Below are 14,980 nucleotides of genomic sequence, written 5' to 3' on the forward strand. Positions count from 1 at the left end.
CTCTCCCACAGAGTCCAAAAGACTGTTCTATACATCTGTGTCTGTTTTGCTGTCTCGCATACAGGGTTGTCGTTACCATCTTTCTAAATTCCATATATATGCGTTAGTATACTGTATTGGTGTTTTTCTTTCTGACTTACTTCACTCTGTATAATAGGCTCCAGTTTCATCCACCTCATTAGAACTGATTCAAATGTATTCTTTTTAATGGCTGAGTAATACTCCATTGTGTATATGTACCACAGCTTTCTTATCCATTCATCTGCTGATGGACATGTAGGTTGCTTCCATGTCCTGGCTATTATATCCAGTGCTGCGATGAACACTGGGGTACACGTGTCTCTTTCCCTTCTGGTTTCCTCAGTGTGTATGCCCAGCATTGGGATTGCTGGGTCGTATGGCAGTTCTATTTCCAGTTTTTTAAGGACTCTCCACACTAGTCTCCATAGTGGCTGTACTAGTTTGCACTCCCACCAACAGTGTAAGAGGGTTCCCTTTTCTCCACACCCTCTCCAGCATTTATTGCTTGTAGACTTTTGGATTGCAGCCATTCTGACGGGCGTGAAATGGTGCCTCACTGTGGTTTTGATTTGCATTTCTCTGATAATGAGTGATGTTGAGCATCTTTTCATGTGTGTGTGAGCCATCTGTATGTCAGACTGACTTCCAAGGTATTGTAGTGCTTGTTCACATAACCCTTATTTTACTTAATAACGGCCCCAAAGCACAAGACTAGTCGTGTTGGCAATTTAGATGTTCTCTTACTGTACCTAATTTATAAATTAAACTTTATCATAAGTATGTTAAAAAATATATATATATATGAAAAAAACATTGTGTGTGTGTGTGTGTGTGTGTGTGTGTGTGTGTGTATGTACATGTATATGGTTTGGTCCTGTCTGTGGTTTCAGGCATCCACTGGGGGTCTTGGAACATTGTCCGCACATGAGGGGAAACTACTGTGATTCTTACTGCTTCATCAAGGACTCTTTAAGTGAAACTGGCTCTTTTTTAAAGTAGTAGTATATTTTTAACTTTTCACATTTAAAAAGAAATTTAAAAAAACATGGTGGTCAAGAAACACAATGACTACTGAAGAGTTGGTGCCTTCCCCTTGCTTACTGCTACGGTCCCAGTGGTTTTACCCATCATGGCTTTTGTCCTGTCAGCATAAATATCAACCCAGTGAAAAAGGCAAAAAGGTCTCAATATTATTACAAAAATAGTGTTGACCTCATGGACTCTCTGAGAGGCCCCTGTGGGCCCTGAGACCACTGTGAGCCCTGCTGTCCTCCTGCCACTTGAGCTGTTATAAAGCTGCAGAAACACTTAAAAATCATCACTGTTTATCTTAATCCATATTTTTTTCTCTAGCTATGCTTTTTTTTTTAAACCCAGCTTGCTCAGCAATTGCATTTACGTTTAAAATACTGATCATAAATAGAGAAGTGTTAATGTCCAACTCTTTGCCACCCCATGGACTGTAGCCCACCAGGCTCCTCTATCCATGGACTTCTCCAGGCAGGAATACTGGAGTAGGTTGCCATTCCCTTCTCCAGGGGATCTTCCCAACCCAGGGATGGAACCTGGGTCTCCTGCATTGTAGGCGGATTCTTTATCATCTGAGCTACCAGGGAAGGCCAAAATTTTCATGTAAAAATAAGAAAAAACCGAGACTGTATCCCAGAAATATGGGTTCACAGTTGTCCGCCTGTTTTTTTACAATGGGACTGTGAAGCCTCAGTAAGTACTAACTCTATTTCACGCAATCAAGTCATTGCTCACTATATACTGTGAGGACCTGGGCCACAGCAGTTGCTGTTGTACTTTAATTGCATTATATTAAAACCATGGAATCCTAGATCTTGGTGAGGTAAAAGCTTGGTTCATGGCAAAGATACTCAGCTTGGGTGTGTGAATGCATTCAAGGGGTACATTTCCTTGGGGCAGGCTGAATGTGAACATTCCCCTGGTCCTTAAGCTTATATTCATTGCTATGTATTTGCCCATTCTCTGCTCCCAGCATGGATCAGCTGGCTGACTCCATTCATCCTTTCTGTCAGTGAAGATAAGGATGTGTCACACCCTGGGAACCAGAGCATGCCACTCTGCCCTTCGAGTCCCAGCTTTCTCCAGATGGCATCTAATTGTTCCTTGAATGACCTCAGTGTCCAGGCTGCAGGAACCTGGTCTGAGAGGCCGTTTCACATATTTATTAGCCCGTGGATGAGAACTGACTACACAAAGCCCCATTCACACTCTCAAAAGAGCTTCTGGTACAGAAGAAATGATGAAGCTGATGGCCTGTTTCCTGTGGCCACCAGTCCCCAGCTGGATCCTTATTTTTCACAGGCCCAGTTGGGTGCTTTCTGAAAGGAGTCCAGCTGCATCCATCAGATCCAGTCTCTGCCCCTCTGTCTTCCCATGGTCTTTCCTGGAAGGAGCCTAAGCACAACAGGGCCATGTCCTCTCCTCTCCTGGTTTGCAAAGCATTCCAAGGTTGCTCACACAGAGCACAGGTGGTGGGAGCTGGGAATTACTGTGTCCTGGGAGCCTCTTCCTGTTTGGGAACCCAGGTAGTTCCCAGTTTGAGAGAGGCAAGTGCTTTTCAACACCGAAGTGACAACCAGCCCTAATCCAGCCACAGGGATGGCAAGGCAGATTCACCAACGAGGACCACATCCCCCCCTGTGCCAAGTCATATCTTGTACCTCTGTGATTCTTAACTATTTGGGGGGGGGGTCCCAAATAGTTAATAGTATTTCTGCAAATTTGATGAATAAGAAACCCATCTCTGCAAATACGCACACACACTTACTGAGCATCTTACTTCCAAAGTGTTTGTGGATCCAGATTGAGAATTGCCTGTGCTATCTCCAAATGTTCTGGCACCGTGCTAGGTATTGGCATGATGACAGTGACTGAGACCTGGGTCCTGAGGTCACCAGACATGGACACAGATCATTTTAATGAGTGTTTGAGTAGCTGGATGCTTGAAGACGGAGTTGGAGCTGGAGCCTCTCACTGGGATAAATAGAATAAGAGCAGTGGGCAAAGGAAACCCCATAGGGCCACACAACCTGGGCACCAGGGCTCCTTCCAGGATGTGTCCACCTAAGGACGACCTAGGGAACACATTCGGAAGATCTAAATATAACTTGGGGTTGCTGTACATTTTCTTTCTTTTGACCTAGAAGTCATGGAAGTTGCACTCCCAGGTAATCCATCGTACCTGATAAAATTCTCCTTTGTAAAGAAATGTCTCAGCCTTTACCTCTGAATCAGGTCCTCAGGCTTTCTACAAAACAGAATAGCCTTTGGAAATGTTCTCTGGGATCTTAAGATGCTGCTCTTGCCTGTATAAGCAGGATGGAGTGGGCTGTTTGTTAGCGGTTCCCCCTAGCCTGGGAGGGATGGTGGGCTTGGGAGCAAAACCTCACGCCTACACTCAGTGGCACACAGCATTCCAACTCCATGAGTCCTCTGTCTTTTCCTACAGGCAGACTCATGCCAGCTTCATCCTTGAGAACTCATGACAACTCGTGTCTATAATGGAGTGTCCTCGGAGTAGGCCGTGAAACACCATTAATTTCCACCCATCACTAAAACATGAGTGTACCACCCTGTTACTAGGGCATATGTCGTACATGTTTCCATGTAACATCAGTTTATGTTGACTCCTTGTTAACATTTCCAGGTTTAGGGATGACGTCTTATACATGTGAACTCTAGCGGAGCCCAACACAGATGTGTTATATTTCACTCTCAGGTTTCACCTAATCTTACGCTGATAAGGTGAACCTATAAACTGTCAAACTGATGATGTGAGCTAGGAAGTTTATCACTGGGAGGGGCAGGGTGGAGTGTCCTGGGTTGATTGTTCTGGGGAAGGAAAACACGTCTGGACTCTGAGACCTTGCATCTGCTTCTCTCAGCATGTTGGCTGCATTCTCTCAGATCAGCTCCTCCGTGTAGTTGGGGGCACATGGCTATTGGCTGCTCTGAGCTTATAAACTTAAAACTTATGGTCCAAAAGGAAAAGTGGGCCTCTCCCTCTGCTCTGATTTGAAAAATCCCAGGGAAGGACTCTGATTGGTCTAACTTAGGTCGCATGTCCACTCCTGGACCATTAGGGGCTTCCCTGGAGCTAAGATGGTAAAGAATCTGCCTGCAAAGCAGGAGACACAAGTTCAGTCCCTGGGTCAGGAAGATCCCCTGGAGAAGGGAATGGCTACCACTCCGGTATTCTTGCCTGGAGAATTAAGTGTTCAGTTTCCTGATTGGCTCTCACAACCATTACAAGTATGAGTACACATGCCATGGAGTAAAGGTTTTAAATGTAATAAACACTGTCTGCTATCTACATCATTTCCCCCGTGAATGTTGAGGATCAGAATCTACCAGGCTATGTCTCTAACTGTCACTGTCTATTCAGGATACTTACATAAAATGTTGGCATATGAATTCTAGGTTTTACAAAGATATTTTTGTTTTGATCTTTTCAAGTCCTATACTTGCCTTTCTCTAGCTTGTCTCCCTCCTGGTTTACTTATATGCTGGATATCCATTGCCTCCCAGCTTAATTATCAGATCCATACTGTTAACAGGGAAATTATAGGTGGGAGGTAGGGAGTGGTGCAGAGGGGCTAGGATCCCCCTGTAGAGTTTGACTTTGGAGAAATTCCTGCATCTCTTGTCACAAGTGGCCTAACCCTGAGGCTGGTGTGTTGTTCCTAGAGGATGGTCCAGGTGGGTTCCTGCTGCTCTTCCTGGTAACTGCCTTCCTCCACACTGTCCTCCCACCCCTCTGGGTACACACACAAGGCCAAGGGTTGTATTGTGCTTTGAATCACTGACAGAAAGAACCTGTTGTCTCCACGAGTGTTGACTGTCTGAGTGTCACTTCTAAGCTAGTAATAAGTACAGTCTTTCCGGTACAGCTCACCCTCCAAGTCGACCTGTTCCTATAGAAAAATGGGCACAGTTGGCATCTCCATTTACCACAAAGACGGTCTTAGCGCTCCATTTATCAGCTTTGCTGCCTTCTGGCTTTTCTTAGATTCTGGCCTCAGTGTCCATCTGTGCATGTCCTGCCCTTTCCCATCAGTAATGACGAGGACCTCTGATCGGGGCTATTTCAGAGGAGACCTGCGTCTATGTTGCCGAGAATATCGGTCACTCGGTAGGAGGGAGAGGGCGGTTGCAGCAGCTATAGTTCTGCCTTTTGGGTTTGCACAAGATAAGATACTCCAGGCAACCAGGTGGTATCCCTGCTTCCATGAGCACGGCCGATAGAGCCAGCCATTCTGATTCATAGTCGTTTTAATTATTAACTCTAAGAACTTTTCAGTCTCACATGTGAAATGGAGATAATGTGTCTCCTAAGTGAGTGAGTCAAGTCGCTCAGTCGTGTCCGACTCTTTGCGACCCCATGGACTGTAGCCCACCAGACTTCTCTGTCCATGGGATTCTCCAGGCAAGAATCCTGGAGTGGGTTGCCATTTCCTTCTCCAGGGGATCTTCCTGACCCAGGGATCAAACCCGGGTCTCCTGTATTGCAGACAGACACTTTAACCTCTGAGCCACCAGGGAAGCCCATGTGTCTCCTCGTGTGAGTATTAAACAGATACTATGGTAAAAGTTTTCTGTATGAATACTGGCTCTTGAGGACCTTGCATATTGGGTCATGAAGGCTCCTTTGAAGAGCCCAGCTGAGAAGTGGAAAGATGTCACAGTCTAGTGGGAGGGACTGCATCCCAGAAGGCTGTGGTTGGAGAGGGGCTGCTGAAGGTCACACTGGTAGCTATTCTGCATTTGCTAAGTATTATGTGCAGACGGGCCCTTCTGCCAGCTGGGGGAAGGAGCTCTCCTCCTCTCGCAGGTATTTAAAGTCACTCCAACAGCGGAAAGGAAGGTGGCCCTGCTTGCCTCAGAGCTCTCTATCTCCTCTTACCAACTGCAGCCTTGCCAAGACTCGACTGCGCTCATGGTGATCAAGGGCAGGGGTGTTGTCTTTGCTCATGTCCATGATGACCAGGGTATCCATTGTACTCGTCTCTCTGTTAGAAAGTAGACCAAGTAAGACCCTCAGAGGCTACGTCTTTAAAAGCCACTAAAAGTCTTTGTGGATCAGTGAGGATTTTTAGGTCACATGACTCTTGGGTAAAACCATGGCCCCCTCCCCTGGTTGAACAGGTACTCATACAACAGTTTGTATACAATTTCCAATGGTTCATGGAAGCCCCCTCCCACTCCGAGGTTCAGAACTCCTGGTCTAGACTGGTTCTCATAGCTCTTTGGGCAGAAGGCATAAATATCCAGCATGTCCCTCCAGTGATCCCCAGGATCAGTTTATGACTATGAAGAAATGATGTTTTCCTGCAGAAATAATTTGTTGAGGTGGCTGGAATTTGCTTGAAACCAGAGGAGAAGAGATTAATAAGATCACTTTCTGTTTTCTTGGCCAGTTCAAGGCAGGAATGAGGTGAGGTTGCCTGCACCTCTCACCTGGTGCCGACCCTGCCCTCTGCCCCAGCATTCCTGCCCTCTCAGGCATCCCTTGTGGCTGCTTCCTCCACTCAGAACCTCGGTAGCCTCTCTGAGGGGTGTGGCCTTGGAAGAATGCACTGTAACTCTGGTGATCCTGCCCTCAGGGGCTGGTGAGGAGGAGGTGCAGACAGCAGAATCGGAGGTGACCAAGAATGTCCAGAGAGAGCAGCGGGGTGAGGCAGGCACAGCATCCAAGGAAGGGCTGTTCCAGACACACTTCTAATTCTAGAAATGGTTGGCATCCATGTACCCAATTACATGGGCTGGTAAAATAAGAAAGAGGCACATGGGAGATGGCCCTTCTGGGGACTCTAGATACATGTGGAAGGGTTGGTCTCAGGACAAGTATCTGGAAGGCCAGGCAGTAGGGGAGGTTAGAGGAGCATCAGGCAGGGCATCCGGGTGGGACAGAGGCTGAAGCCCAGCTCTGCAGTCAACCTGGTGTGGAGACAGTGGGAAAGGAGGGGCCCCGGGACCCCCACTCAGACTGGCTGGGACAGTGGTGGGACATGGAGAGCGTGGTAGTTGCGAGTGGACCCAGGAGTCCCCCTGGGTGAGGGCCAAGTGGGCAGATGCTGTGGACTCACATGCTGTGTGTTAAAACCAACAACTCCCCAAGTGACAGAGACTCTGCCATAGAAAATCATCTGAGCTATCTGAGCAAGTGTGATTCAAACCATATGTGCAGTTTTAATATGTGATCTTAAAATTTGAAGGCTAAAAAATATCTCATGGCTAAAGAAGCTCTAAACTCCTTCTCATTGTTTCCTGGCCTTCAAGTCTTAAGAGCTACTGTGTACCAGCTAGGGCCAGTCAACGGCTCAGGCCTTTGCTGTCCACACTGTCCTTGCAGGGCATGGCTCCTGTAGCCTGCCCCTTGGGTTAGGGCCAGGAGACAGGATGCAGCTGGGTGTGTGCCCTGAGGGAGGAATGGTCTAGGGGTCCAGGTTTTGTGAGCCCTTCCTTTGGAGGGCAAGAAAGCACACACTGGCTGAGTGTCTAGTCTGTGTTGCCAGGCTCTTTATCTCCTATTTCACTTGATCCTCCAAAAAGAAAAAAAAAAACTGGTAAGTTGGAGGAGGAAACTAGGGCTCAGAGAGGTTAAGAAATTTCCCGTGGTTACCCAGCTTGCTAGTGGTACAACAAAGACCTGAACCCACCCTTGCTTTCCCTCTAGCCTGCCACCTCCCAGCAGCGCCTGAAACGCGCTGTGTCCTGAAGCTGTTTCGGCAGATGCATTTTGCAGAAGTGCTTGTGAGAGGGGCGAGCCAGTGGCAGCCAAGATGGGAGCCAGTGTGGCTGGATCTGGTTGGAGCCTTTGCGCATTCTGGCCATTTCCGCAGCACTCTGCATGGGGGTGGGGGAATCTCTGAGGGGCTTTTGTGGTCTCTGTGAGTTGCTCGAAGGGGAAAGAGCAAAGCATCCAGCGAAGAAAGTCAAGCTACAGTGACAGGAGAACAAATGAGAGCTCTGCGTGCAATGCCCACACAGCGAGTGTAGGGTGGAAGGAAGCTTGGGAGGTGGGTGGCGGATCGTCTCAAATGAGTCAGACTCCCAGGGGTGTAAGGATGGGCTTCAGAGGGCAAGGAATCCCCTGAAATTGTATGTTAAACATCACAATATGTGCCTTTTGTTCTGAGAGGAGGGTCCATGGTTTTCATAGACTCTCAAAGAAGGCTGAGACGGCCGGAAAGTCTGAAACTGCTGTTTGAGAGGCTGGAATTACGCCTCGTGCATGTTCTTTTAATTTTCCCTAAATGCTAAAAATAGAAAGTTGAGCTTGCCTAATATAGGATTTCTGGGGGCGTGTCAGGAAATAGGTGATGGTGTTGGTGGAGGGATGTATGGGACAAGATTGTATGCAATGGTTCAAGAAGGCAGTCAGGGCTGGGTGCTCTCACCTGATGGTGCTTCACGTTATCAGTTATACAATTTCAGTACCTGTTAGAGAAACCAACTTTGTGGAGGGGACAGAAGACTCAGTAGAGAGAGAAATCTGTTTGTGAATACTGTCTCTTTGTTGATGTGCTGAGCGGATCAATACTGCTTCTGGATAGAGACCATTTCACAGCCATACTCTTTCATCCCCTGGAGGAATCTGAGGGAACCCTCAGAGAGAGATGTGCACAGCAGATGCTTGTAAATGCACCCTCTGTCTTCCTCTCTCTTTGCCGGCGACACACAAAGCAGCCCTAAGAACTCGACCGGCGCTTCCCGCCCTCCTCCCGCCAAGTCCAGTTTTCATTCCCTTTTGGAGTAGGAACTAAATCACGTTTGCCTATAGGAAAATGTGTTGAACTGTCTTTGGCATCTTGTGTAGCTGCTGAGTCTGGCGTGAGGAGGAGGTGACCTCTTCCTTGGGCCTCCTTCCTCAGTGGTTTCCCAGCTGTTCTCCTCCAGCCTTGTGGCTCCTATGGAGGGTGGGTGCTCCTAGACCCCTGGCCCCTCCCTGCCCCCTCGCCTCCTGGTTACTGTGATCAGAATCACGCAGACAGGCCAGTGCCAGGGAAGCAGGGCTGTTGATAAGCATGCCTCCTTCCTGCCCAGGGCTTCCCGAGCCCAGGAGCGGGGCCTGCAGAAGGTGGCCTTGGGTCCTTAGGATTGGGCCAGTACAGGTTCCTCTTCCTGCTTCCACTACCCCAGGAGGAACGCCTTACACGCTAGCTCCTTAGGGCTGTCTTGGTTCACCGAGAGCTGGATCACTGGGGTTTAGTGGAGGCAAAAACCCAGGAGGGATAGATCTTTCCAGGGAGGTGAAGGCGTCTCAGCGTGTGGACTGCTGTTCATCTCTTGACTGATGTTCCGAGTGTGTCCCCCGTGGGCAGAGACCAGTCAGGCCTCATGCCTTGGACCAGTGCCCCCAGTCACAGCCTGCTGCCCATCTTGGGCAGTGTCACCCTACTCGGGGCTGCTTGATAGTGACTGAGAACACCTTGGTGTGTGTTGTGTGTGAGGCTTGTTGCCTTGCTTCTGGGCTGGCCCCAGGGAGGGGAGGGGAGTGGAGGTGTGGGCAGCATTGTGTTCTCAGTGGCCCTGAAACAGGAAAAAGCAGGTCCCTGGCAGACATATCTTCCTCCTCAGAGACCTCGCCACCCCACCCTGCCATTCCATGTCAGAGAGGGCACCTACCTCACAGGGAGGCTGATCTTCTAGTGGGGACTGTGGCACTTGGGGAAAGGGACTCTGTTCACCTCTCAGTCCCTCCCAGCCCCAGGGCTGCTGCCAGCAAGAAACCTTGTCTGTGAAATATGACTGGCAGGCAGCTCCTGTTTCCATGGTTACTAAATAGGGCAGGTTCGTATTAGGGCTGCCCAAGGAAAGAATGGCTTGTGCAGGAGCTTTCCTCTGGTCTACTCTAATCCTCTCCCCAGACAGGATGGGCAGCATCTGACCTGAGATCATGAGTATTTTCTTCCAGGGTTCACCTGCCTGCCCAGCACTGGCTTTTTTTTTAAACAGGTGTTTTTCTTGGTGCTGAGTAGTGAATCTCCCAGGAAGCCAGAGGGGGCGCTAGAGAGCATGGTGGGTTCCCAGAGCTCTGTGTTGCCTGCTCCCGGCCTCCCGCCTCTGTCAGTTGCTGGGGTTGCATTAGAGATGCTGACCCCTGTCCCCAGAAGGGCCTGGTGTTTAGAAAGCCCTGAATACAAATTTGGCTGGTCCTAAATCACATGTAGGAGATCAGCCCTGGGATTTCTTTGGAAGGAATGATGCTAAAGCAGAAACTCCAGTACTTTGGCCACCTCATGCGAAGAGTTGACTCATTGGAAAAGACTCTGATGCTGGGAGGGATTGGGGGCAGGAGGAGAAGGGGACGACAGAGGATGAGATGGCTGGATGGCATCGCCGACTCGATGGACCAGAGTCTGAGTGAACTCTGGGAGTTGGTGATGGACAGGGAGGCCTGGCGTGCTGCGATTCATGGTGTCGCAAAGAGTTGGACGCGACTGAACTGAACTGAATTGAAATCACATGTAGGGAATCATCAGACAATGACTCCCTGCCCCGGGTCACAAGCTGTTTTCATGAAGCTGTGTGACAAGTTTAATTATAAGACATTAGAAGAATCTATTTGTTGATCAGATACTAGGTTCTGGCAAAAGCACAAGCTGGAGTTCCGGGTCCTTTCTCTGATGAGTGGCACACCATTCTGGTCCTCTGTTTCTTTGTAACTAGAATAGAATCATCATTGTGGGAAGAATGTGGGGGAATTGATCAGTGTGGATGGGAGACTTTAAAAGCATAACAAGTCAGTGAAGGGCACTTTACAAATTCATGCAATTATCATCTTTAGTTGCAATAACATCATGTTATTTTAGTCTCTCTCCTTGGCCTTTTCAAGAGGAAATTGATTAAAACCTTTGAGTGCTGCTTTAGAAATTATTTTTGGTGTGGAACAAAAAAAATAAAAAGTGCTTAGGAAACAGTTACCTAATAAGATTAGCTCATTCTTTAATCCTGACAGAACCAATTCTTTGTGCATTTTGGAGATGTTCTTTTTTTTGCGTAAACAGGGAAAACCTCAGGTGACAAGAGCTGCGATTCTGCAGTGACCTGCATGCCTTTTGTTGGCCCTGGAGCACCTGACTACATAATTCTATGTAATTTATAAGTCTGAGTGTTTTTAAGTACATTTTCTTTCAGGAATGCACTTCATTCACGCTTTCTGGGAGTGGGGGTAGGGTATTGAAATTCAGAGGCTTTGGCTGACTAATCTCACTGAATTTCTGTTAAGGATTTAAGGAGCTGTTTCTCTTCTTTTTCCTGAGCTGAGAATAGTCCCTTTCTAGCCTTTTGGAGGAGTTTCTCACTCTGACAATGAGTTTCTTACTCATTCCAGCCAAAGAGGAATGGCAGGTGCAGACTGGACACCTTCCTGGTGGCTTTGGTCTGATGGATGAGTCGTCTCCACAGAACTGCTGGGGCCATGGGCCCTGGCCACTCATGTGGACTTATTACCCTTTGAACCCCATCTAGTGGAAATGAAGGCACACAGAGAAAATGCCTCCTCATAGGTTCAGTTCATAGACCTTGTGGGGACAGTATTGACCCACCAACTGAACCATCTCCAAGGGCCCCTGCAGCTCCAAACCCCACAAATCCTCCCAACCTTGGTATTTGCTTCCAAGGTCTCAGGTGGACTTCCTAGGACCCAGGGCAGCACATCTGAGCCCTGGAATCCTGGTGGGGGAGGGGGAGCAAGTGGAGGGACCAGAAAGGAAGTCAGCCCCCCTGGTTGTTCTGTGATGACAGCTCCATGCCCTTTTCGAGGTGTTTATTAGGCTGAACCTCTGCTCCTTCAGGGAAGTGTGAGGGCTGTCACTCTCCAGAGCCCTCATTCAAGTACAGGAGCTGCTCACCAGGCATCGAACAAACAATCCTCTATTTTTACAGGCTGACTTGACCTAGTCCAAAGGCCGAGGCCTCCTGAGGATTTGAGGCTAATCCTGTTGGATATTTCTCATACCTCCCTCATGCCTCATTTGGTATTGTTCCTTTCTGGACTGAATAGGTTCTGTTTCTTCCTCATTACAAGTTTCTGCCTGTGTGAAGTTTTAGAAAGCTTCAGGACACATTCCATTTTTGAGTGGCCGAAGCCACAGAAAGTTAATATTTGGAACATAGGAGAGGAAGTGCTACAGGCAGAAATCTGGGTTTGATTAAAAAAAAAAAGAAGAAGAAGACTTGTTGGGAATCCACTATGACTGGAATGAAAGAGGAAAAGCTATTCCTTTCCGCTAAGGTGTCAAGGGGGCTCTTGGTAGGGATAAAGGCCTAAGAAGTGCTGGAGAATCACTCAGTGGTGTTAGATGCGAGGTTCATGCCTTGGATCTGGGTTAGGCAGGGTGAACAGTTACAGTGAAGTATTTAAAGTGAAGGAAGGGAGTGAGAAAAACAGTTGGGTCGAAAGAGGGCACACAGCCTGTCCCCCATCCTCCCAACAGACTGCTGCAGGGCCAGGTGGGGAGGGCAGGGCTGCTCAGGGTGTTTGCTGACAGACTTGCTAATTAAACACCAAAAGGCAATATTGCTTTGCCAATAGTGATGGCTGTGCCAGCGTTATCAGCTGCAAACTGGCTGCCCAGGAGCATCCTAATTAAAAATAAACAGTTCTGAGGGGTGGTCTGGGAGAGTCCCAGGTTTCTCAGGACTGCTAGGATCGCTCCCAGGGGAAAGTCACACCCAGGTTGCCTTCCCGTCCTTGTCTCAAAGGAGCCTCTCTCTCATCACGGAGTGGTGTGATGTGTGCTCCTTGAACTCCCAGGTCCTGGGGTGACAGGCAAACAGACACAAGCTCTAGGAGCAGAGTGCCTGGTGCCTTCAGCCCTGGGGGAATAATGATTTCTGCTGGGTCTCTAAATTGAGGGGACAGCTAAAGCCCAAAGCCTCTTCTGAGAGAGGTTAGAATTTCATCAGAAAGTGAGTCTGGTCACATGAGGATTTCTGGCACCGAGTGCATGGCAGGCTGGACACCCGCCTGCCAGAATTGAGCGAGTGGATCGTATTGGCTTCAGCGAAGAGGGAAAGTCCCAGCCTGGCCTGGGAGAAGGAGCCGCTCACTCCTCCCTGCTCTGCACAGCTGCTGCGGCAGGACTGGGGTGTCAGCCGCAAGACCCATCTCGGTTAACCCTAAAGACAGTGTGTGGCCCAGGGACTGAAGACTGAAAGATGCCTAAGGAATGCAATGCCTTCCATGCCCTCTCGGCCGCTCTGTGCTGCTTCTATCACCGCAGGTCTTTCCTTGGAGTCAAGGTAGGTGTGGTTAGAAATAAGGTAGAGCTAAAGTTCTCTGGGAGGGCTTGAAAGCACTAGGAAAAGTTGGCAGCACACTGGCTCTAAAATCAGAGACACTTGCTCTGATGGATGGATCTTCACAAGCTCCTAGTGGTGAGCTTCCCTGCAAGCAGAATCGGGCCACGCGGAAGGGGACACCTTGTCTTGCTTAGCGAGAAAGCTCTGTTTTTCAGGAGACTTTCCATTTCCTTGGGCTGAAATTTTATACCAAAGTAGCTCAAGACTATTTTTTTTTCTTCTCTCTCTGTCTCTGCCTGTCTTCCCTTGTTCGTAATAAATGTGAGATGGCTGAGCCCCTCTCTTCACTTGCCCCGCTCCTCCCTTATGTCAACGACGTATAGAAGTACAAAAACCATCAAATATCTCCTTTCAAATTAAAGTCATGTTCCAAAACATTTTCTCATTCAGAACTGTTTTTTTTTTTTACTGCTCCCGTTTTTAACCTTTGTTACAAGACATCAGTATCCAAGGTTTTGCGTAATATGTCAATGCACTATTTATTTTGATAAAAATATTCAAACAACCTCATTTGACTATTTCAAGACCAAGCCTCTGTTCTGTTGCCCACCTGTGACAACACTTAAGAACCCTGTTTGGTACAGGCTGTCGTTGATCTGGGCGCTTGTCTGCTTTGGGAAAATCCTGTTGGCCCTGGCAGGACTGGGGACCTCATTTATTCATAGGAAATAGGAATAAGAAAGCTCTCAAGGAATTCTTCCCACCCTGACAGCAGAGCTCCCTCTCCTGAGGGACCGACTTATTCGGTGCTGTTGAAAAAGCTACAACAGGAGAATTTAACAGGAAACCCTGTTAAAGGCAGAAAGAGCCCTTTGTAGAAAAGTATACACTGAGAAGAGGAGAGGCTTCTTCATATCTTACTGCCCTTTTGGAGTGTTCAGAGTAGATTTCTAACCATTCTGCAAAGTTCGTTTCTGTCTCTTTGTCAGGGGATTTGAAGGAGAGTGAGTAGTCATAGGTTAAAAGTGTTTCCTCCTGCATTTGAAAGCGCCTTTCTATCCTGGAGCCCAGTGGGGGTGATGAGGACCATGTGGTTTCTGGCCTAAATATGGATCGTTCTGGTGTGGGGCAGATGAAGTCATGCCATTAACAGTATTTTAAAGCTGTCAGAGATAGACCAGGAGGTCCCAGAGGGAATCGTGCACGTCAGGGATTGGCAGTAGGTTTACCCTCTAATAGAAGTCCTCCCATAAGCCAACGTCTGCTAATTCAGTAAAGTGCAACTCAGCATTTGGTATATTAGGAAATAACCCATAAATATCTAGTCTGGATGGTGAGATTCTGTTTGGAGACCCCTGTTCCTCTGCAGTTATTTCCTCCAGGACCAGGCCACAGTAACATGGGGCTGCTCTTGTTCATTTGCTAAGTCGTGTTCGACTCTTTGCGACCCCATGGACTGCAGCATGCCAGGCTTCCTCTATCCTCCCCTATCTCCAGGAGTTTGCTCAAATTTGTGCCCACTGAATTGGTTATGCCATCCAACCATCTTATCCTCTGTTGCCCCCTTCTCCTCCTGCCTTCAGTCTTTCCCAGCATCAGGGTCTTTTCCAGTGAGTCTGCTCTTCACATCAGGTGGCCAAAGTATTGGAGCTTCAACTTTAACATCAGTCCTTCCAATGAA

General features: G+C 48.2%; 1 protein-coding gene across 7 annotated transcripts in view; it reads left to right on the forward strand.

Annotated features, from left to right (window-relative positions):
* Positions 1-14,980, forward strand: part of BCAR3 (BCAR3 adaptor protein, NSP family member) — a 221,575-nt gene that overhangs the window by 153,391 nt on the left and 53,204 nt on the right. Inside the window, exon 1 of one of the 7 annotated variants that reach the window (XM_061411155.1) lies at positions 861-13,299. The exons of the other annotated variants lie outside the window; for them this stretch is intronic. Within the exon in view, the coding sequence (XP_061267139.1) occupies positions 13,216-13,299 (84 nt within the window). The 5' untranslated portion in view covers positions 861-13,215. Of the gene's footprint in view, positions 1-860; positions 13,300-14,980 lie in introns of those variants that run through there. 7 annotated transcript variants of the gene reach the window in all.

Source organism: Bos javanicus, chromosome 3, assembly GCF_032452875.1.
Source record: "Bos javanicus breed banteng chromosome 3, ARS-OSU_banteng_1.0, whole genome shotgun sequence".
NCBI classification, from domain to species: Eukaryota; Metazoa; Chordata; class Mammalia; order Artiodactyla; family Bovidae; genus Bos; species Bos javanicus.